Source organism: Bos mutus, chromosome 15 (genome assembly GCF_027580195.1).
Source record: "Bos mutus isolate GX-2022 chromosome 15, NWIPB_WYAK_1.1, whole genome shotgun sequence".
Lineage (NCBI taxonomy): Eukaryota > Metazoa > Chordata > Mammalia > Artiodactyla > Bovidae > Bos > Bos mutus.
In genome coordinates this window covers 34,396,457-34,423,343 of record NC_091631.1, presented here as the reverse complement: position 1 = coordinate 34,423,343, position 26,887 = coordinate 34,396,457, and the positions used below count along the sequence as shown (strand labels likewise).

Below are 26,887 nucleotides of genomic sequence, written 5' to 3'. Positions count from 1 at the left end.
GAGCAGACTCTCTGTGCCTAACGGCTTAACTGCGAGGTTTTTGAGTCAGGGCTTTGGACTCCTCACAGCAGCATTTTGTCTTATCTCTCATCTGCAAGACTAAATCTGCCATGTACATTTTAATTTAAAATATATGAACTTGGCTGCTTGGCAATGCAACATATTCTGTTTTACTCTCACATTTTCTTAGACATGAAATCTGGAGAGAAATAAATCCTACGTGTTCTGCTCTTCTCACCAGAATGGATTGCCAGGGGGTGGAGGGGATGGGCTAGGGAGGGCATTATGCAGACATTTGTACTTCAAAGACCACAGTAAGAGCCCATTACCTCAGAATCCAACTGCACAGGAGGACTCCATTCCAAATTCCAAGAGAGCTGAAGATTCTTTTTAAAAATCAAGCACAGGTACGAATACTACTGTCTACCCAAATGTTTTACGCAACTAGTTTCAGTTCTCAACCTTTTTCCTCCTATTCAAGATCACACATATTATTGGGAAACCAGTTGAATTCAACTGTAAGGAAGTGGCTTAAAGCAGATGGCAAAGACTGTAACAGGCCATGACAGTGCTCACTCCCTGGGGCTTTCTTTTGGTCGCTTCCAATTTCCCTCAGGAAAGAGTGAGTGGTGACTGGAGTTGGGGGCATGGACCAGCAAAGCTCAGAGCAGCAGAGAACCAGGGTAACCCATCATCCTGCTGCCTAAAGTCAGCCGCTAGAAAGGAGAGCAGGGAGGCTTCCCCCAGGGACACAAAGGAGAAGATGAGGTGGAGGAACTGGAAAATCAATATTCCACAGTTTCCATGAGCTACTTAAAAGGAGGCAGGAGGAAAAAGCAAATCAAAAGCAGAAAAGAGGAAAGATAAAGAGCAGAATGTCATGACCTGAGCTCCCCTCAAGATGAAGAGTCCGAAACAGTCAGTGGAGGTGGGCCTGCAGTGTAAAGTAGAGCCCCCTCCCCAGGGTAAGGATCTGGAATTCCGCCTACGGATGCAGAATGAGTGTAGCAAGGAGGGATGTGTGTCTGAAGCAGACAGTCCTCTAAGTAGGTCTGGGGAGTCCTGTATTTTGATGTTTTCAGCACTTAATATGCACAATGAATGGAAGGAATGATGGGCCCCAATGAAGGTGGCCAAGAAGGAAAGCTGAGAAATGGTGTTCTCGGTAAGGAAGTCACCCTAGTGCTGACTGAGAGGAGCTGGCCCCAGGGCTGGAGCTCTCAGCTTCCTCCACCTCTTGCCCCACTCAGGGTGGGCAGAAGCTATTTTCCTGTTGTGAAACAGGCAAGGTAGAGGACGTCACCATTGGACTTGGCTGTCCCAGACCTGAGCCGGAGGACTGGTGTCTGACCCTGGAGAATGCCCAGTTTCCAAGATGATCAACGAAATCTGCAAAGCTGATTTCCCACAACAAGTTCAAAAACACACTTTCAGGCCTGAAGGAATGTGAGCCCGTGCTGAGTTGAGCCAAGGGTAAGGAGAGGTAGGTAGATGCCTACACACAAAAGGATTCCCCCTCTCCTTCCATCAAATTTGAATTAACCAGTTCCAGCATCCCACTCTGAGTCTCCAGATGAAGTCTCAGTCACCCAAAAAACCAGCCACCTCCACTGGATCTTAAGAAAGAGGACATTACTACAATTCAACAAATTTGAATGTGCGAAGTAAGAGGTCAGGTAGGGAGGAAGGGAGAGAGAGGCAAAGCCTTGTTACTGCCTTTCAGGAAATGCCTGGCCAGGGGCTGGAGAGAGAGTTGTACACTAACATAACAGGGCAGAGGGGATAAGAACTGACTGGATATTAGGGAGAGGGATAAAGAAAGGCCTCTGACTTGGGAAGCTGTCACGGTACTTGGAGACTGTACTTGAGCTGAGCCTGCCTACTTGACCTGGCCTCCCACTTCTCAGCCTCCCAGCTGATGCTCTAGACCTCAATGGGGAAATTAAGTTTTCCTCTTGGGGCCCAGCTCTTCAGCATGATGGGACCTTCACCTCTTCTGCCCCAGCAGCTTTCCCCTCACACATGCCCACATCTTCCATTCCAGGTTCTGTGTTAAGAACCAGAGTTCAGAATTTCCCTTCCATCGCTGGGTTTCCCATGCAACCACAGACAAGAGTATACTCTCTCACCCTCCCTTATCTCAGGGACCACATCTCAGAGAGGAAACTTGGCTTATCCCTTCCCTGGTTTGGGACACTAGTGTTTTAAGGCTTTGGGGTCCAAAGACAGGAAAGAAAGAAGCAAATAGTGACTTCAGAACCATCATGGGTTTCTTTACAAAGTTCAAATCAAGATACTTTGGAAACAGGAAACTGGCCTTCCTGGAATCTTCCCTTGTGAAGGAGAGGTTAGGGTTGGGTTGTTCTGAATCACAAATGGACACAGAAGAAGGGGGAGTAGTAGACAGACAGACACAGTTAACTGACTACAAAGGCAGGAGCAAACGGGATTCAGAAGCTTATAGAGTGAGTGAGATGATGGAGATGCAGGTATCGGGCCTCGGTGGGTGGAGGAGTGGGCTCAAATGCTGCTGCATACATGAAGCCTGTCTTGCTCCCCCCACCCTCAGCCAAGATAAAAAGGCACGAAACCTTGGTGTCACCTTCAAATATTTTATTCTGTTTCTAAAATGAGCCTATGTCCACCAACAGTTTCTCTGAAGTGTTCACGTGTCTAAATATATAAGTGCCATGGACATAACAGTTCCTGATAATTATTCCAGTAGAGAAAACACACATTTATATCTCGTTTCAGGGTCTCATGGAAGTTGAGAGAGGTCTATGCAACTTTTATATTTTTGAAGATGGCAGTTTATTAAAATCTGAAGACATAACTAAAAGACTAATTCAAAACATTACGTTTGAAATGTTTACATCTAATCAATGTTCTCAACATATAAAAAATATATATATAGCTTAATAAACCTGTGCTACTCCTGGAGTAATTAGAACATTTAATCCTAACGTACCGCTTACTGGAGTTGTGGCCAATAATGACATTTAGAGGACTCAAATTGTCGTCTTCTTTCAATTCTGCCAGAGTATTTCTGTGACTCTACAGATTACTTAGATCAGAGAGGCAAGTTCAAAAGTCTCTGAACTTACTTTTTGAATTTACTTAATTCGAAAGTAAGGCTCTGAATGAACGTGAGACCTGGGACAAGTAACCTTCCATTGGTTTCGTATCATTACAGGCTCCACTCAGTTTATACTTTTAGTGCTTTGTCACTTTTGTCATCAGAACACAAGAAAAATGGCCTGATACTGATGAATGCATTTTGTCAGTCATTCATGAAAAATTCCACTATGTGTGAGAGGCTGCACTAGGTGTTAGATACATCACTTAAGTCGCTCAGTCGCGTCCGACTCTTTGTGACATGGACTGCAGCACGCCAGGCCTCCCTGTCCGTCACCAACTCCCCAAGTTTACTCAAACTCATGTCCATTGAGTCGGTGATGCCATCCTACCAACGATCTCATCCCTCTGTCATCCCCTTCTCCTCCCGACTTCAGTATTTCCCAGCATCAGGGTCTCTTCAAATGAGTCAGTTCTTCGCATCAGGTGGCCAAAGTATTGGAGTTTCAGCTTCAACATCAGTCCTTCCAATGAACACCCAGGACTGATCTCCTTGAGGATGGACTGGTTGGATCTCCCTGCTGTCCAAGGGACTAAGAGTCTTCTCCAACACCACAGTTCAAAAGCATGATTTCTTCAGCGCTCAGCCTTCTTTATAGTCCAACTCACATCCATACGTGACTACTAGAAAAACCACAGCTTTGACTAGACAGACTTTAGTTGATGAAGTAATGTCTGCTTTTTAATATGCTATCTAGGTTGGTCATAACTTTCCTTCCAAGGAGCAAACATCTTTTAATTTCATGGCTGCAATCACCATATGCAGTGATTTTGGAGCCCAGAAAAATAAAGTCTGTCATTGTTTCCATTGTTTCCCATCTATTTGCCATGAAGTGATGGGACCAGATGCCATGATCTTAGTTTTCTGAATGTTGAGTTTTAAACCAACTTTTTCACTCTCCTCTTTCATCAAGAGGCTCTTTAGTTCTTCTTTATTTTCTGCCATAAGGGTGGTGTCATCTGCATATCCAAGGTTATTGATATTTCTCCTGGCAATCTTGATTCCAGCTTGTGCTTCATTCAGCCCAGCGTTACTCATGATGTACTCTGAATATAAGTTAAATAAGCAGGGTGACAATGTACAGCCTTGATGTACTTCTTTCCTGATTTGGAACCAGTCTGTTGTTCCATGTCCAGTTCTAATTGTTGCTTCCTGACCTACATAGGGAGATGCAAAGTAGATCTGGTCTTTGAACGCACAGAATTCATAGTCTAGAGTGGGATATAGATAATAAACAAACAATTGTATAGTTAGAAATAGATTTTAATCCTGTGAGGAAGTGAAAGTAAGGCAACTTGTAGAAGAATAAAGAATGGGAAGGAGTGGAGGAAAGACTACATACTTCAGATAGGTGGTCAGGGAACTCCCTGTAGCTCAGATGGTAAAGAATCTGCCTGCAATGCAGAAGACTTGGGTTTGATCTCTGGGTCAGGAAGATCCCCTGGAGAAGGGAATGACAACCCACTCCAGTATTCTTGCCTGGCGAATTTCATGGACGGACCATGGAGTTGTAAAGAGTTGGACATAACTGAGCAACTTTCATTCATTCAAGTAAACTTTTCTGAGGAGATGACATCTAAGATGGAACATTAAGGCTGCAAAGGAGCCTGACATGGAGAGAAGCACTCCAGGCTGATGGAATAGCATTTATGAAGGTCCCAGGGCAGGAAATGGCAGGTATACTGAAGAAAGCAAGAGCGAAGCTGGTGTAGATGGAGATGGAATGTGATGAGCTTTTTCGGGTAGGGTCTCTGAGTCCAGGCTAGTGGCCTCCTCTGGAGTTGTGCCACATGGTGGCCCTGGCTGGAGGTGAGGCCTATAGCTGGTAGCAAGAGACTATGACAGTATGACACAGGGCCTTAACAGACCTGATAAGAAGTTTGTGGTGTGGAAATTGAAATTTTTATAAAACCAAGTGTTATAAAATAAATTTGAGAAGACTTAAAACAGATTGGCCTTTCATGTTGGGTCATGAATCAGGAAATGGGTTAGATGGTTTTTCAAGGATCCTTCTATTTTGAGGACTCAGGGACTTTCATATATTTGGAGTAGAGATCTTTAAAATGTTCTGGTACTGAAAAGTTCTAAAAAAAAAGAAATAATCCACATTCCCAGGATATTAGGTCATTATACAAAAGGGATTTCATCTAAATTGAAAGGAATTAGCAGGAGTTTTGGAGGGTCTAACAGTAACTGAGCTAATCAGAAACAGAAGGCAAACATGCCTGATCTTGGAAGAACAAAAGAAAGTCATCCTTACCAGAAATATTCTTAGAAGATGCAGCAAAACTCATTGTTAGGACGTTCCCAAAGGCAGTGGTGGGAGCCATACATATCTAAGCTGAAGGGGCCAGGTGACAGCAGGATTTCCAAAGCAAATGCCATGGCAGAAGCTGTGCCAGTCTCTGTGACAAGTGGGGAGGCCTTAACTGGGAGTCCAGGCTGAGCGTGTGCCCAGGGAACGTTGGGAAAACGGTAACAGCAGCAGGAGGGAAGCAGTAAGAAAGAGACAGCAGTGAGAAAGTAAAGATCATAATGAGAAAGAAGGGAGTAGAAATAATAACTAGCAACGCAGATTGTTTAGAGCCATCTCAGCAAGAGTAACTTTCCCACCTGCCGCAAATATGGTATGAAAAATGCTACTTAAAAAAGGATGTTAAAAATGTTCTGGAGTATCAAGGAAATTTCATTCATTTCCCCCACTTTGTCAGTAAAAAGGCTTTGTGTGTGTGTGTGTTTATAGCACAACTCTGAAGAATTATAAGACCATATCCTTCTCATTATGTAAGACCATGAGTCAAAGATACGTATTTCCAGACATAACCCATAGAATCAGGTCAGCAGTAATTTAGATAAGAATGTCTGAAATGCGAAATGATGCAAATTATCAGTATTAGGTCAAATACAGCTGGAAAGAGTTTAGTTGTCATATGGGACTCAAATGTTACTAAACAACTTTAGACATCAGAAGACAGAATTAATTGCATGACTTCAAAACTAAAATACATCAAAAGGTAAATGCATGGATAATTCTTTCCCTTTCTCTTTATTTTTGTTTTCCTTCTACCCAGTTTCTATAGGTCAGTGGTAAAGATATCTACAGTTTTTAGTTTTAAATAAAATCTATTTTTTGAGATGCAGGTTACATACATATTTTCTAGAATAAACACTAACAATTATAGTGATATGATTGCTATCAATTCTCTAGAATTATGGCAGAGTCCTCGGACCTTTCATCTAATATAAACACAGTACTGTTACACCATATTGATGGAACCCAGATCAGAAAAATTAACATGCAGAGTAAAACCAAACAGGAGACAATTTCAGTGGAGACTCCATCTGAAGGGCCTACTTACTGAAGCACTGAGAGGATTTTATTATGACTCTGCACCAATGCACAAACTCCACAGCAGCATCAGACAGAGCTCTAGTTATGTTTAAGTCTTAAATCTGAAGAGAAGCCCTAATGATAAAATCTGAAGATTTCTTCTAAACCAAATGGCAAACAACCATCCATTTCCTCACAGAGGAATATTTTAGATAAAGTTCTTTGATTCAGAATTGGAAATGATGCTAAAATAGGTTTTGGAAAAAATTAAATTACAGACTGTCATATTCCATCCCACTTAATGTGAATGAGCAGAGCCTCTAGGATAAACTTGATTAACATAAAAAGGGTAAAATCTTATTTCTGCTTCTAGAGGACAAATAAAAAAGATTAAAAAAAAAAATAACTGCAAACTGGGCTTGTACTTTTCAAATAACAGCACATACTATTCCTCCAGCTATCACTCAAGCAAATATTTTCATTTTAAAGAAAGTTGCTTTCTTAGTCTCTTTTCCTGAAGCCTTATTGAGAGTGAATTTTTATATACAGTGATTCAGACTTGGCTGCTTAGCCTCAAAGCTACCTTTATGCATCAGAGTCCTGGTAGAGGCAGGTCTCGGTGATGATGATGATAATGACAGCATCACCAAAAACAAAACCGCAGCTCACGGTGTGGAGCAGCCACTAGGTGCAGGCCTGTGCCAGGCCTGTGATGCGCACGTCATCGTCTCATTCTCAAAACCACCTATCACCGTTCCTCTCACACAAGAGGAAACAGAAACAGATGAAGGTTAATCTGTCCAATAGCACACGTGCAGGTAAAGCTAGTTCACTGGACCGAAGAGCCCTTGCTTTTTGTCACTGCACTGTATTACTTCTCTACAGTGCAAAAGCACAAAGATTTGGCCCATGGAAAGACAGTGACACTAGGCCTAGGCACTCTGTAGTCCTTGAAAAGCCTGGCGATGGGCAAAGATCTCCAGCCACCATGTAGGACTCTATGGAGACCCTGTGTGTGACAGCTGGGCTAGGCTAGAGGCACAGGGAATCAATTTCATAGCACCACAAGAGTAGCATGGAAGAGAGGGTAAAAACTTGGGCTCTGGTGGTGTTTGAACAAGGGTTCAAACCCTGACCTGGGTGCTTACCAATTTATGACTTTGTTTCTTAATTTCCTTAAGTTTCTTCTTCTGTGAGATGAAAATGATAATAGGATCTGTTTCACACAAAGTTGTGAGCAATGATAAAATAATACACATAAAGTTCTTGGACAGTCTTTGATATGGAAAGTCTTAGCAATGTTAAATACTGTTATTATGAACTAAGGAGAGATTAAGCAGTGCTCAGGAACCTGAGCACTGGAGTATAGGAAGCAACAAGTTTTTCCACGTTCGTGTCTCTGATACCAAAGGGACATGTGAAAGGTTACAGGCTCCTTGGCTAAATCAATGCCACTGCTGCCATGAGAAGGAAGCAGGACAGTGCTTGCCTTGCATCCAGAAAGGAAGGGGGCAGTACTGACCGAGCTGATGAGGTTGGCTCTGTGACTTGGCGTTGCACGCGGATGCCATGGGCACAGTTGTCTTGGTCCCCCGTCTGGGTTGAGAGGGGAATGTCTGGGGAGGTGTGACTGATCTTCATGGAGGAGTCTGGACAAGGGGTGGGAGGGTCTAGGAAGCCCTCACTGTTCTCCTGCTCATTGGTCTCTGTGTCCGTGTAGTTAAGAGGCTCCTGGTTGTTGTCTTTGCTACTAGAGAACAGGCCTCGTTCTCGCCATGGAACCCAGCAGAGTTTCCAAGACACGAAGAGAGACACACCAAAGAGAGCGAGGCCACAGGCAGTGACTACAAGGGTCAGCAGGCTCACTGAGATATCTGCAAAGAAGCAAAGATCAAAGGTCAGTGGGATTGCTCCTCCCGTGCCCTCCTACTGCACGGTGTGGGCAGAATGACCCTCTCATTCACGCACCCCTCAGGAGTGACGGTGGAAGGCCAGGCCTGGGATGCTGCTGAATCATCTGGGATGCACGCTGAACGTCCCTGCTGATTCGGAGGCAGGGACAACGAGGACTCAGACACAAGCACAGAGGGTGTAACATGCAGGCATATTTAGAAACAACAGCCTGAGATAGCAAGAGGCAGGGTGTACTCAGGGGACCAGGAATGCCCCAAGGCAACTGAGACCCTGTCCCCTCAGCAATAAAAATCATTGATATTCTGGGAATAGAGTGGTTTCAACTATCATTAAAAATTCCTCTGTCATCTCAGAGAGCAGTGTAATTTGGGAGTTAAGTAACATCTTTTTTAAAACAAGAGAAAATTAGAGTGTTTTTCCCTCTTTTTGATACGAGCTTTTAAGGGTCTAAGCATTTTGCAGCTCAAGGCCTCTCAAGCCTCAAGAATATCCACCACCTGGTGGTCAGGTGCCCAGGACCAGTGGACAACAGTCACAGTTTGGGTTTCCCCAGTAGCAGAGCTGAGACAAGTGGTCAAGGGCAAGAGGTTTATTTAGAAGGTGAAGAAAACATAGGTAGGGGAACAGGGAAGTGACCCAGTTAGAAGAGGGAAGTAATTCAGGGGGGTAAGAAAGCAGCCAGTAGCGGGAGGGGACTTTGTCAAGCCAGCTACCACAGTGGAGGAACAGAGATTAAACTGCTGCAGAGGGTCCACACCCCAGGGGCCTGGGCTGCTTATAGCATCAATCCCCTTCAGTAATTGATTTGAGGGCAGCTCTCAAGGGGCATTTGCTATGTGGGTGGCAAAGTAAGTTTCTGTGGCCAGAAAATTTCCACATTTCAAATAATGCAGGGCTGGCCTAGGAGGTCAGTAGGCAGATGCTCAAGTGCCAAGGGAGAGGGGTTGTGTGGGGCAACAACAACATCTGCTGCACGGAGCATGGCCCCACGGCCTCAGCCAGGGTCCGTGGCAGTGCATGTCTAGTGTGTGTGCACCCAACTCTCGGAACAAAGCCCATCCAGGCTTCCACCCCATCCTACAGTGGAGCCAGGGAGAGGCTGACGCATCAGCCTGAACTCATTCCTGGCACCGCGGTACTATAAACTCCTTCCTAAAGGACACCCCTACCTCCCCTTACTGGGCTCCATTACAGTCTGAGGCCCCAAGGATTCGTCCCAGGTTCTGCCTTTACTGTCCATCATTAATATTTGCATTGCTTCAGCCAAAGCTTTCTGGATGTCCATTGCATGCCAGGGATTGTGGCAGGCTTTGGAGACACAATGGAGAACATGCCAGACACACTCCAACCTTCACAGACTCCTATTCTAGTGAAGGGGAAAATTGGGAATCAGTTACCTAACAGTCACAATGTCAATGATCCACAGCACGCCAACAATCCATGACATGAGACAGCTGAGGCATGCATGTGAACCCATCCTGCAAGTCACTTCCCTAAGGAATCACGCTGACCACCTGCTGTCTGTGCGCTTTTCAACATGATTCTTAAGGTACTCGATCATTCTTATGAAACGATAAGACAATTTCTTCATGAAAAATTGCCCTTGACAGAAAGCCAGCTGCCAGGGCTAGTGATGGATCTGATGTATCTCCTCTATGCCTCCCAATCAATCTTTGCCCTTGTGGCGAAACAACATCATATCTCTGTTTGGAAACACAGGGGCTCCAGTTTCAACATTGGTAATTGAGCTCAAAATCTTTGCTTATCCCATTTCTCTTCAAATATCACTGAAACAGGATAAGCAAACTATATAACTATGGAAAACAAGGACAGGTACTTTCTGTCTAACACAGAGGCATTTCTGGGGTTGTTTTAAATGAAAAACCAATCAGGGCTGAACATTTAACACAAGTCAGTGAAGGACAGGGAAGCTTGGCATGCTGAAGTCACAGGGTTGCAAAGAGTCAGATACAACTGAGTGAATGAACAACAAAAAAAACAACAATGAAGAAATGCTGAGGGAAAAATAGAAATTAAAAATCTCAGGTACAGAGCAAAAAAGGCAGGGATGGGGGACAGGGAAGAGAGTCGAGGGGGGCAAAGTAAAGGGCACTAGAAATCACAAATCATGGCGCCCCGACATGAGGAGGGAGAGAACATGGTTTGGCTACAAGGTCTACTTGGTTCTAACAGCTCACACAGCAGGATGGAAAATTTGGTGGTGAAAACTTCTATGATAGGTGGTAGTGCTGGGAGTGCCGGGAAGGAGGAAACCCTTCCCAGTGAATCAGGCTGCCACAGCAAAGATCAACCTCTACCCCCTCCAACGAAATTTAAAAATAAAACAATCTGTACAACACAGTGAAACCCCTTAATACATTCTGTAATCCAAACAGAGGCAAAACCCCTTCTCTGCATCATGTTAATCGCTTCAGCACCAGCCTGACACATACACCACTAGGAGGATGGCAGAGGCTGGATACACTGGAAGGCAGAAAGGTTACAAGTGTGATATGATGATTATATATTATCATTTACCAAATATCCACCTTTCCACACCACAGCGCCCCCTCCAACGATGGATCATAAATCTCAAACCCTTGACGTTGGTCTTGACCACATGCCTTACTCTGGTCAATAAAGTATGTGTATATATGGCCCACGCCACCTTGGAGCAAAGGACTATTGGGCTGCCATCTTCTGTGAGAAGGCGGCTGCTATTTCAGCCTAGGTGCCACAATGGAAGACTTGTGGTGCAGGCCCAGCGTCCAGAATGAAGAGCAAATTTAAACCTGATGCACAGACTGGGCAGGACAGCAAAACGATCCATAGATCCATGAGCAAAACTTAAACAGTTCATGTTTTATTCAAGTCACCAAGATTTTGAATGTGTCTGTCCCTACAGCAAAAAGTTGACTAATAAATGTGATCATATACTGTCCAAAACTAAGATATTTTTAAGAGGGAAAAGAGGTGAAATCAATAATCACATTGACAAGACACTTTACCCAGGATTGTCTTAGGCCTATGGTCACCCTCCACTCAGAATCCTACTTGAGCTCTGAACTCATCCGCTTGGTACAATATGGCCTCTCAGGGTTTACATGGCATTGACAACATGCTAAATAGAGTAAATCCTAGATCTATTTCTGCTAGTCACCATAGGGCCTGACCCAGCTCAAGAACTGTTTCAACTTGTTAGCTGACTCTCAGCTCATGTACCCCCAAACCACCTTTCTCCCAAGTCCAGTAATGGGAGATCCATGAAAGCAGGGGTTTTGTCTGTCCCTCTTAGGACTGAATCCCAGGCATTTAAAGGGCACACATTCACTGTACATTTGAGGCAGCCCACCAGAGAGCCCTGTGGTCACCTCCAGGTCTCCCGTGAGTTAAGGCTGTGTGGCCCATAAGCTCCAGGAGCCACTAGTCACATTCACAGTTGTTGACAGACGTCTGTGCATCCCAGGTACTACAGAAAATAACTGGCAAACAGCAAGAGGGGCTTTTCCTCACTTGCACAAAGGTGCCCTATAGGTGAGCAAGGGGTCAGAGAGCACCAGGAGAAACCAACAGTGACTTACACAGCCACACCAACCACTAAGTGCAGTCATCAGGACTTCTTGATAGCAAACAGCTCAGGGTACTCTTTACACACTCTACTTGTACTTTTCTCTCTTTTTTCAGAAAGAAGTACTAGAAAGCTGCTTCAGCCTCACTAAGGCCACACATACCATCCACCTCTGAGCCCCAGCCTGAGGAAAGAAAGAGGGAGAATTCATTTAGAACCACAAAATAGCTTTTTCAAAGGAGTTATTGGTTAAGTAAGGTGGTAGGTACATGGCCATTTGTTTTATTATTGATTTTTAAACTACATGTATTATACACACATACACACACACATATATATTCTTTGGCACTGACGTATATTCTATAATAAAAATTGAAAAAAGTAAATAGTACCATCAAAAAGTTATTAATTTTTCTTAAAAATAGAAAAGTGTAATTGGCCCTTCTGTCCAAGAGTCAAGAGAATAACCAGCTGGTGATCCAGGATGAAATGAGACACATGGCAGGTAACGCAGCTGGGATCCAGATCCTCAGAGGTGCTGCTGGCTGGGGTGACTGTGCATCAGTCTGTACCCAGAGCTGCTGAAAAACACCCCTTCAGGGAAGAGGCAGAGCGGCGTGTCCTGCCATCAGGCCTGACCATCAGAACCCTCTTCTGCAGGCCACTAGCCCTCGCTATAGGACACGAAGTAGTGCAGCAACATCCCTGGACCCTGGACACAAGGAACCAGGACACCCCTAGACCCAGCAGACATCCCAGCTGGACATCTGTGATTCAAAGGGATCCCTGCTAGCCTGAAGACTTGTTCTAGAATGACAAATATTATTGCCCAAAGAACACATGGCTTGAGCACCTACTCATCATATGGAAAGGAACAGTAGTTGCCCTGCTGAACTGTGAAAGGACGGGAAGAACATGTAAACTGATGACAGCAACAGAGTCACAGGACAAAATCAGCAACTTGAAAGAGGCTAACCCAGCTGAGCCACCAGAATAAATGACACCTGACATAAAAGAAATCAATGTGAGAGACAAATGAACTCGTATATTCAGTGAGATGTTTAAAACTATGGCCAAGAGAGAGAAGTATGGCTGCAGCAGTAACCAGAATCAGACTCCCCTAAGATCTCACCTGGTCTAACTATGAGATTGTAGCCCTAGAACTCCATAGCCAGCCACATTATCACAAGAGGAAAGGCATTTTCAGCCATGAGTGACTCAGAAAATATGTGATTCATGCACCCCTTCCTGCATAAAATCTATGGAATTCTCCAAACAAACAAAATTTTACGTTAGAATAGATAACCCAAGAAGAGAAGAGCTTTCTAGATAAGACATATACTTAGATACTAGATATCATAAGAATTAGTGATAATCAAAGAAAACAGTAAGAAGTGTATTAAAACTAATTGCTGGTTTTGAGGCAAAAAAAGTTTAACAGAACTGTAAAGGAAAAAAATCCACTTAAAAGAGCAAAGGAATGGTAACTACATTCACTTAAAATTCCGTGATGTATTTCCTCTATAAAGCGAGGGCAGACTACTAAAATGAAATGGAGAAGAAAATAAGACAATCTTCTTAGAAAAAAAATTACACCATTGCTAAAACAAATAAAAAATTCAAAAGAGGGTAACCAAAGGTTCATAAAACTTAGGCAAAATTATGCTAAAATTATTTCTACATTAAAAACCACATGGAGATAGAGCAAACCATTTCTGTTGGGATGAAATTAGAGGAGACTTTCACTCCCATGTTAACTTTTTATAAAGAGTAAATATTACTGAGAAAAAAATGAAAAACATTTTTTAAGCTGTTGTAGTACATGAAGTACATGTGGCAGCACATTCAGGTGAACTTGGGTTTGTAATCTCCAAACATTTCTGAAAGACAGTATTTATGTAACCCTGCTCCTTAGTTTATGAAGAACAAAGCAGTGAATATCATGAAAATCATTACAAAAATGATCATCTCAGCTCCCCAGCACATTTTCCCCTCCAAGTCAAACCCGTAAAAGCCATTTTTACTCTTGTCTGCTCATCTTTGTTCAGGCTTTTAGATTCATGAACGAAATATCAGAAGACTGACACAGGCTATCAACTTTTCACCTTGCTAATACCTATTTTAAACTTACAACTCTTTACTCTCATGCTCATTTCATACAAGAAGGGATGTTTTAACCCCAGAAACAAATGACATTCCCTTAAAATACTATATTGAGCTTTATGAATAAAGTTATTACACTGTCCTTATTTTGTTAATTGCTTCAGAGTTGTGAGAGCTTTGAACTTTGTATTTTGTATTGGGGTATAGCTGATGAACAATGTTGTAAGTTTCAGGTCAACAGCACAGGGACTCAGCCACAGGTGTACATGCATCCATTCTGCCTCAAACTCCCCTCCTGCCCAGGCTGCTACATAACACTGAGCAGAGTTCTATGCGCTACACAGGAGGTCCTTGCTGGTTTCCATTTTAAACAAAGCAGTGTGTACAAGTCCACATCAAACTCTCTAACTATCCCTTCCCCTCATCCGTCCCTCTGGTAACCAAAAGTTCGTTCTCTAAGTTGGAGAGTCTCTGTTCGTTTTGTAAGTACATTCATTTATATAATTTTAGGTCACACATACAAGGGATGTCATACAATATTTCTCCTTCTCTGACGTACTTTACTCAGTATGATAATCTCTAGGTCCACCCATGTTGCTGCAAATGGCATTATTTCATTCTTTTTAATGACTGAGTAGTATTCCATTGTATATATGTCCTCAATCTTCTTTATCCACTCCTCTGTCAATGGACATTTAGGGTGCTTCCATGTCTTGGCTATTGTAAACAGGGCTGCAATGAGCACTGGGGTGCATGTATTCTTTCGGATCATGTTTTTCTCTGGATATATGCCCAGGAGTGGGGTTGCAGGGTCATATGGTAGCTCTATTTTCAGTCCTTTAAGGAACCTTGGTACTGTTCTCCACAGCAGTGGTACCAATTTACATTCCCACAAACAGTGTAGGGGCAGGGTTCCCTTCTCTCCATACCGTCTCCAGCATTTGTTGTTTGTGGATTTTTTGATGATAGCTATCTGGCTGATGTGAGGTGATACCTCACTGTAGTTTTATTTGCAAACACCTTCTCATCTGTCTCTTGGCCATCTATGTCTTCTTTGGAAAAAATGTCTGTTTAGGTCTTCTGCGTATTTGTTGATTGGGTTGTTTTGATGTTTGCATCATGAGCTGTTTGTAAATTCTCGAGACTAATCCCTTGTTGGTCACATTATTTGCAAATATTTTCTCCCAATCTGTGGGTTGTCTTTACGTTTTTATTATTTCCTTTGCTGTGCTAAAGAATTTGAGTTTAGGTAGGTCCAATTTGTTTACTTTTGTTTTTATTTCCATTATTATGGAAGACAGATCAAAAAAGATATTACTGTCATTTATGTCAGAGGGTGTTCTGTTTTTCTCTGAGTTTTATAGTGACTGGTCCCACATTTAGGTCTTTAATCCTTTTTGAGCTTATTTTTGTGTATGATGCTAAAGAATGATCTAGTTTCATTTTTTTATATGTAGCCGTTCAACTGTCCCAGCATCATTTGTTGAAGAGACTGTCTTTCCAACACTGTGTAGTTTTGCCTCCTTAATCATAGATTAATTGACCATAAGTGCATGAGCTTATTTCTGGGCTTTCTATCCTATTCCATTGATCTATATTTCTATTTTTGTACCAGTATCATACTGTTTTGATGTCTGTAGCTTTGTAGTATGGAGAAGGCAATGGCACCCCACTCCAGTACTCTTGCCTGGAAAATCCCACGGACAGAGGTGCCTGGTAGGCTGCAGTCCATGGGGTCTCTAGGAGTCGGACACGACTGAGCAACTTCACTTTCACTTTTCACTTTCATGCATTGGAGAAGGAAATGGCAACCCACTCCAGTGTTCTTGCCTGGAGAATCCCAGGGACAGAGGAGCCTAGTGGGCTGCCGTCTGCGGGGTCGCACAGAGTCGGACACAACTGAAGCCACTTAGCAGTAGCAGTAGCAGCAGCAGCAGCTTTGTACAATAATTCAAAGTCAGGGAGCCTGATTCCTCAAGCTCCCTTTTTATATCTCAGGATTGCTTTGGCTATTCAGAGTCTTTTGTGTCTCCATACAAATTCTAAGATCTTTTTGTTCTAATTCTGTGAAAAATGCCATTGGTAACTTGATAAGGATTGCAATGAATCTGTAGATTGCCTTGGGTAGTATAGTTATTTTGACAATACTGATTCTTCCAATCCACGAACATGGTATATTGTTCCATCTGTTTGTGTCTTCTCAGAGCTTTGAGAACTCTGTCCTGCATAAATAAGGCACTGGAGATTATGGGAACTACTGCCCTAGTCCCTTGAATGTCAGTCCGGCCCCGTATCTACTTCTTACGACAACAGTGTAGCTCAGGGCAAAACAGGAAAATAGATGACATTTTTGATATCCACCCAGTCTTCTTGTCCTGAGCTCCCAACTTTAACTGCTCTCTCAACCTTGCGTTGTCCCAGAAGACTGGAATTTTCAAAGGGATTATATTGGAAACTGAAGACTTGATGTCTGTGTCTAGTCACTTAGGGTGACAGCACAGAAGAGCCAGTGAAGATGCTCCGAGTGAGTCAAGGTGTTTCCAGGGCAGGCAGAGGAAACCTCGAACCACAATTGAGGAGGGAAATAAAAAAGATCAGAGCTGGAAAAAAAGGTGCTGAGCATGGAGACTGAGGTGGATGGGACATAAAAAGGGAGAGGAAACTCATGGTCAGAATCTGGGATGACAGGAACTGGTTTAAAAGAATAGTGCAAAATGAAGTAAAGCAGGTAGCTCAAGATCACTGATACAGTCACTAACATATGATTTACCTTTCTGCAAAAGAATTTGAGACAGCTTAAAAAATATAATGCAGCATGGTAGGAGAAACTTTCCAAGGAAATCAGGGCCAAAGAAAAATAAAAGTAAAATGAAGATGAAGTCAGGGGGAAGTAAACAGCCAGAATGCATACATGAGGTTTTGTAAAGTTGCCAGAGGTGGCTACAGAATTGGCTCCCAACATCCCATGTATCACAGAAAAGAAGAAATATAACCAATGATATGATTCAGCATCTAGAAAACTATACAATTAAGAAATACTTGAGACAATGAAAATCTGCACTAGAAATGTAATGACATTAGAGGTTATTATTAATTACTTTTAGATATGATAATTGTATTGTGGTTATGTTGTATAGACAGATATGTAAACATTCAAATGACATCATGTCTGGAATTTACTTAAAATTACAGATAAATCAAGATTGGCCACACGTTAATAATTCTTGAAACTAAGTAATGAGTACATGTGGCTTATTATATTATTCTCTCTACTTTTGAATATGTTTGACAAACTCCTGCTGCTAAGTCGCTTCAGTCATGTCCAACTCTGTGCAACCCCAGAGACAGCAGCCCACCAGGCTCCCCTGTTCCTGGGATTCTCCAGGCAAGAACACTGGAGTGGGTTGCCATTTCCTTCTCCAATGCATGAAAGTGAAAAGTGAAAGTGAAGTCACTCAGTCGTGTCCAACTCTTCGTGACCCCACGGACTGCAGCCTAGCAGGCTCCTCCGTCCATGGGATTTTCCAGGCAAGAGTACTGGAGTGGGGTGCCATTGCCTTCTCCATTGACAAATTCCTAACACAAAACAAAAAACAAAACACCTTTTGGTTGGAGAAAATGTTGATTTCTGACTTCAGTCTTAGACATTCTTATTTAGCAGGTCTTGGGTGAGATTCCTTTAATCTCCATTTTTAACAAGCATCTCAAATCTCAGATTAACCTGATGCCAGCGGTCTCGAGATAACACTGAGTAAACAAGACCAAGTAAACCCTGTATATATGGTTCAGAACACAAGATGCTTGCCTAAAACAGCTGTGTCTTGGGGGCCTAATAAAGACAAAACTGGGAAATTCAGTTAGAAAATTGGGCCATGGAGAACTTGAAGCTATCACATGGTAGCTTGTAGGGAAAGTGATAATGTAATCAGATGGAGGAAACAGCCAAGACCAGACAGCTCTGATGATGAGATGTTAGGTGTTTCAGGAAACCACATCAATGTGGAAACACTGTACTAGAATAAACCTTAGAAGTCGTCCAGAACAGTATCAGAATTCCCTCATCAACAATCCCTTCCATGTGACCATAAGGACTTTATTTGAATACATTATTTTCTGTATTTTTTTTAAACTTAATGCAATGAACATGTATTACTGTGCAATTTTAAAGGTAATAATAATAATAATAAAAATAAAATTATTACATTCAAAAATCACAGAAGTCTGATGTTACTCAGTGAAGGGGAACTTAGTCCCCCCAATACGTCAACAGCCCAGAGGATTCTGAGTGGTCATCTTTATCTTGGATAAAAAGTACATAATAGATGTTAAGCTACAATTAAATGCTTTAGTGTTTAAATACTTGAACCTAAGTTGTCTTGGAAATATATAATCTCGCAGAACCTTGCTCTTTAATACACTATAAGGCACCAAAGCACACTAGTAGAAACACAAGTTCTAGAAACACACAGCCAAGGTCTGCAGCCCAACATCAGTTGTGCAACATAAATCTCTTGGTATTCTGTTTTCTCACAGCAGCGTTAGGACAATAATACTATTTATCCCTTAGAGTTGTTTAGAAAGGTACTGGCAGTCAATAAATGTAAGTTACTATTTTTTTCATGAGGCGTTTCAGGATTCACCCACTCCACATCTAGACTTATTCTTACTGCCAAGAAGTGGTCACCATGGTTAATGAATAGCAAGGCTTCCCACAGCTTTATGAAATGGGCCAGCAATAAGCAAATATTAAGCCCCAGATGGTGCTTACTGAGCTGAATTATGGAGAACAAGAGAAAGAGCTTCTATTGAGCACCTGATATTTGCTAAGGACCCATACCATGGACACAAAGTAAATAAGACTAGACCTTGCCCTCAAGGAATCACTAGTCCTTGCAGTAATGCTGTTTACAACTCAGAGTGCTACTGAAAACCAGAAGTGAGGGATATATAACCCAATCTAGAGTTCAAAGAAGGCTTCCCATAAAACGGGAGTGAGCCAAGTCCTACTTATAACCTCTTCTCTTACACAAAGGCAGAACCCAGGTCACTTGGCATGTGGTCAAGACTTCACCAGGAGGAAGGGAAAGCCAGGGCTTCTGCATATGGCCTCCAAGCTGCATAGGGCATAACTTGCCCAACTGTACATGGAGGCCCTGGGAAAGACTGGCATGTTCCAAGGCCTCTCAGGCCATCTTTGCCACCATTTATATTTTGTGACCCTGGGTAAGTCATTGCTCCTGTATGGTCTTCTTCATCTGTCATAAAGGGTCTGCTGGGCAAAGTCCTTATATCCTGTGGTTCTTGTGGACTTGCCAAATGACCTTGAGCTCACAGCAATGTTTCTCTAGAGCTAAAGCCATTGTAATAATTCCTATTAGTGACCAGAAGTCAATTGTTGCTCTCTACCTGGAAGCTATGTTTTAGGGCCATTCCTGGTTTTCATTCTTGGAGCTGACATGAGGTTGTCTTAGCTCATGGAAAAACATTGCCTCCTAATGCAAACTGCCCTGGGTCGGGAATATCCCCAGGAGTAGGGCATGGCAACTCACTCTAATACTCTTGCCAGGAGAATCCCACGGACAGAGGAGCCTGGAGGGCTACAGTCCATAGGGTCATAAAAAGTCAGACACAACTGAAGTGACTTATCATGTATTCAGTGCAAACTGCAAGGATTATTAAGGGGTATTAACTTGGGTCTGCAGGTACCATACCATTATTAAGGTACTGAGCCAGGTAAACAGATCACTCCAAGGCCTTAACTCTAAGAAGTCCATCGAATTAGGGCACGGTAACTGCCAAGTGGCATAACTGGATTCTACTGTAACTGACATAAAGAGAGGAGCATATTTAAAAGGACTGGGTCTCTGGCCCTGTTGGGCTGCACCCCACAGGCCTACAAGGCCTTCACCCTGCAGGCCTAAAAGGCCTCTCTACCCAATAGGCCTACAAGACCATTACTTGCCCAGCTTTAGGACCAAAGGGAAAATCTAGAGTCAGCAACAGAAACATTGATGGTTTAACAGGTAGGGAGAGCTTACATGTCTGAAGCAAGATCCTGGAGCAATTCATTACCATGTGCAGCAGACATAGCAGGACGGTGGCAGACTTTGCTCTGGGGACTAGGTTACCAGTTACAGGAGGAAATTACATCAGGTCAGCTTATCAGTTACCGGGAAACCAGCTGAGGGGCATGCCCCTTCACGCCCCTTTGATTAGCTATTGGAACAATCATCAGCTGGGACTGCGGCAAGTATGTAGGAAGGTCAGTTCTGTGACTAGGGTGCAGATGAAGCCGGCACTGGTCCAGCAGGTAATATATGAGAGGACTACCACCTAGAGTGGTCTGAATATACAAACCCTCCACCCTTTCCTCAGAAGGCTGTCCAGGTGATTCTGCCAGTGTTAAGGAAGCAGTCAGCCTAAAATTAGCATTGAGAGAACACGTTCTGTTGCACCTTCTATTTACAAAGTGCAGCCTCATCAGTGTGGCCGGCACCTCCTCACACTGCCATCACCCCTCTGCCTTGGCCAGATGGGGCAGAGGCTGCTCAGGCTACATGGTGATTGGAGCTGCAAACACTAAGAGCTGCGTTTTGGCTCTTGCGTCCAAAATCCCTGAGCTCCCACCCCTGTTGAGCCTGGGCCTCTGTTGTCTGTGTAACAGGAAGGCTTGGGAACTATCCTCAGGTTTGCTGCTGGGTTTCCATTCTCTCTTCATTTTCTATAGGTATTATTTAATTGAAAAAAAAAGTCCATGTAAGAAAATATTTTACCACCCACTGTAGCTTCAATTGAAGTGCTTCCAAAATCTACAATTTTCTGTATCATGGGATTCTGGTCTGTGCAGAGTAAATAAAACATTCAGATGTGCTAAGATTCTTAAGAAATAACAAAAAATCTGATGTGTAGGGTTTTATATAATGGGGACTTTTTGCCTGAAAAGAACATCACGAAACAAATCTTAAGAACATGTGGCGATCAAGTAGAGGCCCAAGAGGTTAGTAACCTTCCCCGGTGTGCCTGCGGGAAACTGGAGTCTAGGTCCAGTTAGCACTGGATAGGATGAGAGTGGGCACCTCGGAGGTCTGGTGTCTAGCTCTATAACTTTCTATGAGACTCTGGGCTGCCTGCAACTTCTCTTTAGAAGCCATTTCTCACTTCTAAAATGGGGGGGTGGGGTGGGGGGAAGGTGGGGTGGAAATTCCTCCCTGCCTGGCTCTTTTGAAAATTAGGTACATACACTTCTATATGTATTAAGAGCTTGTCACAGTGCTTTCAAGTAGTGTTACTTAAAATTCTTTTCTAGCCTAGCACTGCTGCACTGGCCTAAGAATTACACCCCCCACAGGACCTCTTTCCAAACTCTGTTATTCAGAGTCATTTCTCAAGCTAGATCTGGTCTTGCTTTGATCCAATTAGTTTTTAAATCTATTGTCTACCCTATGGAACAAGATCAAAAGGTTGCTGACAACCACCTTTGTGAACCAGCATTTTAGAAAAAAATCTCATAAAGCAGTATGTGGTGTGAATGCTTCTTCCCTTTCCTGGCTCTCCTGAGGAGTGACTTTTCCCCAAATGCTCCTGGTCACTTCTCCTGCCTCTTCCTGCTCCACTCAGAGGGGAAGTGGGTTACTTAACTAGCGTGAGGCAGCCCTACGTCTCCCTTCTATGTGGTACCTGTCTGCCTGCATGGGGCATGGTGCATTTACAGTACCTTTACTGGGAAGTCTGTTACTGCAGCTGGACCCCAGAATAAGACAGACTCTCTCTCCTGGTTCTTCCTCAGGCACAGCTAGACACCTGTAGGACAGGGCCTTGATCTTTACACATATGTCCTGGCTGATAGCAGCCCTGGGCGCATGCTATGTCTATACAGGTAAGGAAACAGAACTGCCAGGCTTCCATTAGCATGAAGGGAGTTACATGGGTGTTATTCTTTTTATAGCACAATAGTTTAGCAAGAGACAGGATATATGAGGAAATCACCTGGAGTCTGGGTGTAGACTTGTTTTTAAACACATGTGAGACATTCCCCAAGAGTCTCCCAGTAATTCCTAGAAGAAGGACAAGAGGTCCTAGTGAGTCCTGGTGAACTGTTAGAGGAAACGGGGTCAATGCATTTTCTGTATCTTTAGGCAGTTGAGTTCTAGGCATTTCTGTTATTATAATTCTATGACTCTAAAACAATCTTTTCCCTTTCAAATAAAAAAGTTTAAAAATCCTATACTCAAATAATGTAGTGCTTATATGTGATGCCCTTTAAAAGAGAGTCAAAGACTTTTTTCCAACGTCTGGTTAACTTATGTCCTAACATGTGGACACCTGACACATACTATCTTCTAACAGGAACTCTGTGTCGTGCACCTTCCATTCACCACTCCAAACCCACTCTCCTTCCCTTTCCACCCTGCTCTGGGCCATGGAGGCTGACCTAGAGGGAGTTCGTCAAGGGGGGTCTGCTGAATTCAGCCAATAGGAGGCCCTCGTGGGAAATTAGAGAGTGGAGGGAGAGTAGTCACAGTATTTCCCTCCCCAGCTTTCTTCCTGCTGGGTTACCATGTTGACGTGTCCCTCTACTGAAATCCACAGCTCCTTTTCTGGGTTCTCTGAGGCCTATGGGTAGCAATGGCTCCCTACTATTATTAGCCTGAAGTAATGTACTATCCCTCACTGTTTCCCTGAATCCTGACTACACCTCTGTAAAAAGTCTCTGTATTAAGCTTTTCTCAAATTTCTTAACTTGACCATGCTGCATGTTTCCACTGGGACTCAGACTGATTCTCTGTATTAATGACTTGTTTTCTGTTCCAAGTGCTGCCTCTTGTCTTAACCTGTGTAACCTTCCTGCATAATCTCTGGGAACCTGACCTTGTATCTGGGCCTAAGTTTCCTAATACATAAAATGAGAGGTGATGAAATGTAAAAACTCTTCCAGATCTCATATTCTTAAAGTTATTAGAGAGCTTTTATATCCAAAGTATCTTCTACAACCTAGCATGATATTTAACATACAGAAGGCATTCAGTGTTTGATAAAATTCTAAGCTATGTATCACTTCCCTTTTTATATCCACTAAAAATGTACTTCAGGAAAAGAAAATGCCAAATAAACCATGTGTTTAAGTATACAGAATGAGCATTAAGATTACCTTCTCATCATGACTGATAATAATATATTTTATGCTTCTCTGAACATTGAAGACTCCACAGAGGTAGTGCTGTGTACTTGGAAGAGCATGGGCTCTGGAGACAGCCATCATTTATTAAGTTAACTTTACAACACATAATACTGAGCTGCCTTTATGAAGATTTTATGTAATTGGGAGTAGAGTGATCTATTCAGAGTGTGCCAAAGAAACTAAATTTTCAGGAGACTCTTTCAGCCAGATGATGTCTCCATATAGTCTTGCTTTTCTATGGCCAACATTAACCCTAGAAATATCTCTCCTAAGAAACAGTTCCAAGTCACATGGCTACTTGAAGTCAGAGCAGAAAGTGGATTCTTGGAGCATACTGTTCCCTATTTTTATTTCTTTCTCTTCTGTCTGGCTTGAACCTTAGCCCATGGTTAAAGACACAGACTCTTTTCCAACATATAACCTCTTACTAGCTTGGACTTTTATACTCAAAATCCTAATGTACCCCCATGGTCATTGATCTGCCTGTGCTAAAACCATGATCAAGCTTAGACTATTGACAATTGATAAAAAGCCTGGGCTCTCGTGTCTCTGCATTTAACTGTCAATTTTCTAAAAATTATTTTTTTAAGTCAATTTCCTTTTAGCGAATATTTCATGCGGCTGAAATGAAGATGGTTTCTTTTAAATCACTGATTTTCATCAGTAGTCATGCATAGAAACTGCCATTTATTCATCATCAGAATGATGAATAATACTGGCATATGACCAAGAAATGTAGTAATTGTTCTAAACAGTATTGACAAATAAAGAAAGAACCCTTAGACTTCAATACAAATTATTCTTAACTCTAACAGGAAGATACAAGGAATACCAATTCTTCTCAGAAGCATTCTCTTTATAACAGCCCTCTCTATGACTCACAGAAATTCTGCCTAGTGGCCATGGACAGAGACACAGCTATAAGCAGACACTGATGGTTTTTCCCATTTCTGCAATCCTCACTTCTCTAGAAGCCAGGTAGGCTTATTTTTTTCACTTTTTTTTACTGTGGTAAAATCTACATAATATTGATCATTGCCACCATTTTTTTCAAATGTATATACCCTCTATTTACTTTTTTTAATTTATTTGTTATGAAGGATAATTGCTTTACAGAATTTTGCTGTTTTCTGTCAAACCTCAACATGAATCAGCCATAGGATTACATATATCCCCTCCCCTTTGAACCTCCCTCCCTTCTCCCTCCCCATCCCACCCCTCTAGGTTGATACGAGCCCCTGTTTGAGTTTCCTGAGCCATACAGGAAAGTCCCGTTGGCTATCTATTTTACATATGGTAATGTGAGTTTCCATGTTACTCTTTCCATACATCTCACCCTCTCCTCCCCTCTCCCCATGTCCATAAGTCTATTCTCTATGTCTGTTTCTCCACTGTTGCCCTGTAAATAAATTCTTCAGTACCATTTCTTCTAGATTCTGTATACATTTTCACCATTTTCAAGTGTACAGTTCAATGCCAAAAGTACAATCACATTGTTATGCAGTCACTATTACTACCCATCTATAGAACTCTGTCATCATCCCATACTGAAGTTCTCCACCTATTAAATCAAAACCTACCATTCCTTTCTTTCCCCACCCCCAGCTCCTGGTAACCAGTCATCTGCTTTCTCTCTCCATAACAGACTGAGTAGTTTGCCTCATTTTAATGAAAGTTGGGTCACAAGACAGACCCTTCACCTCCCAAAAGTACATAGAGAAGAACAGGAGATGATCACAACCAGATAGCACAGGCAGGCTCCTCCATGAACACAGAGGAGAGGAGAGTCTGGGACACATCCCACATGATGCTTTGGAGACTGAAGCAGGGAAAGGGGCTACAAACAGATGTTCCACTAACAATCCGTCAGTCCTCTGATCTTGGACGAAAATGCACTCTTCTGAGGATGCATGGAACTAGTCCCACTTTTTTATAAATTCATCAGCATAGTTTTATCACCAAGGGCCCAAGCAACACTGCCATGAGACATACTCTACACAAGCAGGGCTGGAGAGAGGAAAAGTGTTTCCCTGAAGACCAAAAATGTGAGCACTGGATTCAGGAGTAAAGAAGACTCCAAACAGCAGAAGTCGAGAGGGCAAGGTACTCACACTTAAAGGGGTGGAATAAATTGAGGGTGAATCACTACTGGTAGATCAGACAGGAGCCTACAGAGATTAGGCTCTACAGAGCATAGATTAGCAGGAAGCCAAGGCAAGGGTAACAGGGACTGTGATGGAGGAGAGAAATGGCAAGAACAGCAAGTATGGCTGAGAAGGATGACAAAAGCAGGAGGCACGGCTGAAAGACAGCAAAGCCAAAGGAAGAGGCTCATTTTATGTGGGATAGTACTCTCCTCCACATCCTCCATGGGAGACCCACAGGGAAACACAAGAAGTAAACTGACAGGGACCCTTCCTACTGCTTGACAGTTAAAGGCTGCTGATACAGCAAGCCTACATTTAAAAATGCTAAAGTTGATGCAGGAGTTGGTGATATTCAGGGAGATATTTGGGTTAATAATAAACGAAATAGAAATAAGTTTTGAAAATATTAGAGAGGATGAGACATCATCATCATAAAAAATACAAGAGAATTACTAAGCCAGGATAAGACTGACAAAGAGTTAGGTTTTTAACAAATGCATATAACTCTGTAAGCTTCACTAAACATCAAAACTAGGCAGGGTGCATGGTCCCTTTCAATCCAAGTACTTCTGCCAAGTACTTCAAATGGAGTACCACCCCCACAGGGCCTGGGGCTCCTTCCAGGGTTTCTCAAGGCCCTAAGAGTCACATCCTGATTCCCTCGGCTGTGACTCTGGGAGTCTGTGTCAAAAGATGCTTGGCCAACCCTGCGGAATTAAGTCTAGTCACGCTATCTATTATGATGCTTCCTTCTACTGTAAACATAGGGACTGCTATATGTCACCTGGAAGGCATGGTACATCAGAGCTTAAACAACTTGACTTCCAAAAACAACTTATAAAAACTGTGCAAGGAAATGGGGTGAAGGCGTAAGGTGTCTGTTTGTCTTTATAACTTGCATACCACCTTAGGAATTTCTCATAATTTGTTAGAAACTAGAAGAGAGCCCCTTTCTCACTGCCCCAAAATGAGAAAGAAAAAGTTACAACTAGGTGTCATCAACTATTAATCAAGTTAGTTATAAAATCAGGGTATAGATTACCTCAAGGTGAAAAAAGTTATGAGTGAGGAGTCTGACACTATTCTAAAACAGGGAGTCACTCAATTTTTTCTCAGATCTTTGAACAATTAAGGACTGAGACCACAACTTCAGTGAACTGAGAAGTCGATGTGGATAATTACATCCAAGTATTACTTGGTGTTATCTTGAGGACTAAGTGGACTCTGCTGAAACCTCTTCTGAGCAGTGTTGGTCACAGAGTTCTGAAGCTTCCACTTATGAATTTATAAAAAGAAACATTAAATTAATATGGGCATTGAAAGAGAAACCCACCTGGTCTTTTACCTCAAAATTCCCCTCAAATAGGGTCCAAGGATAGCTGGTGCTATAGACTGACTGTGTCCCCACCAAAATTCATAGGTTAAATCCAAAGACCACCCAATGTGATAGTATTAGGAGGTGAAGCCCTAATGAAAGGGACTAGTTTCCTTATTAGAGACCGAGGAGTGT

The 26,887-nt window shown here is 42.6% G+C and overlaps 1 protein-coding gene across 2 annotated transcripts in view; it reads right to left on the bottom strand.

Moving 5' to 3' along the window:
• SYT9 (synaptotagmin 9) overlaps positions 1-26,887 on the bottom strand; it is a 208,748-nt gene that overhangs the window by 134,874 nt on the left and 46,987 nt on the right. For both annotated transcript variants that reach the window (XR_011467032.1, XM_070383860.1), the window contains exon 2: positions 7,990-8,341. Coding sequence is in view for 1 of the 2 variants with exons in the window: in XM_070383860.1 (XP_070239961.1) it covers positions 7,990-8,341 (352 nt within the window). In the remaining variant the exon portion in view is untranslated. The remainder of the gene's footprint in view (positions 1-7,989; positions 8,342-26,887) is intronic.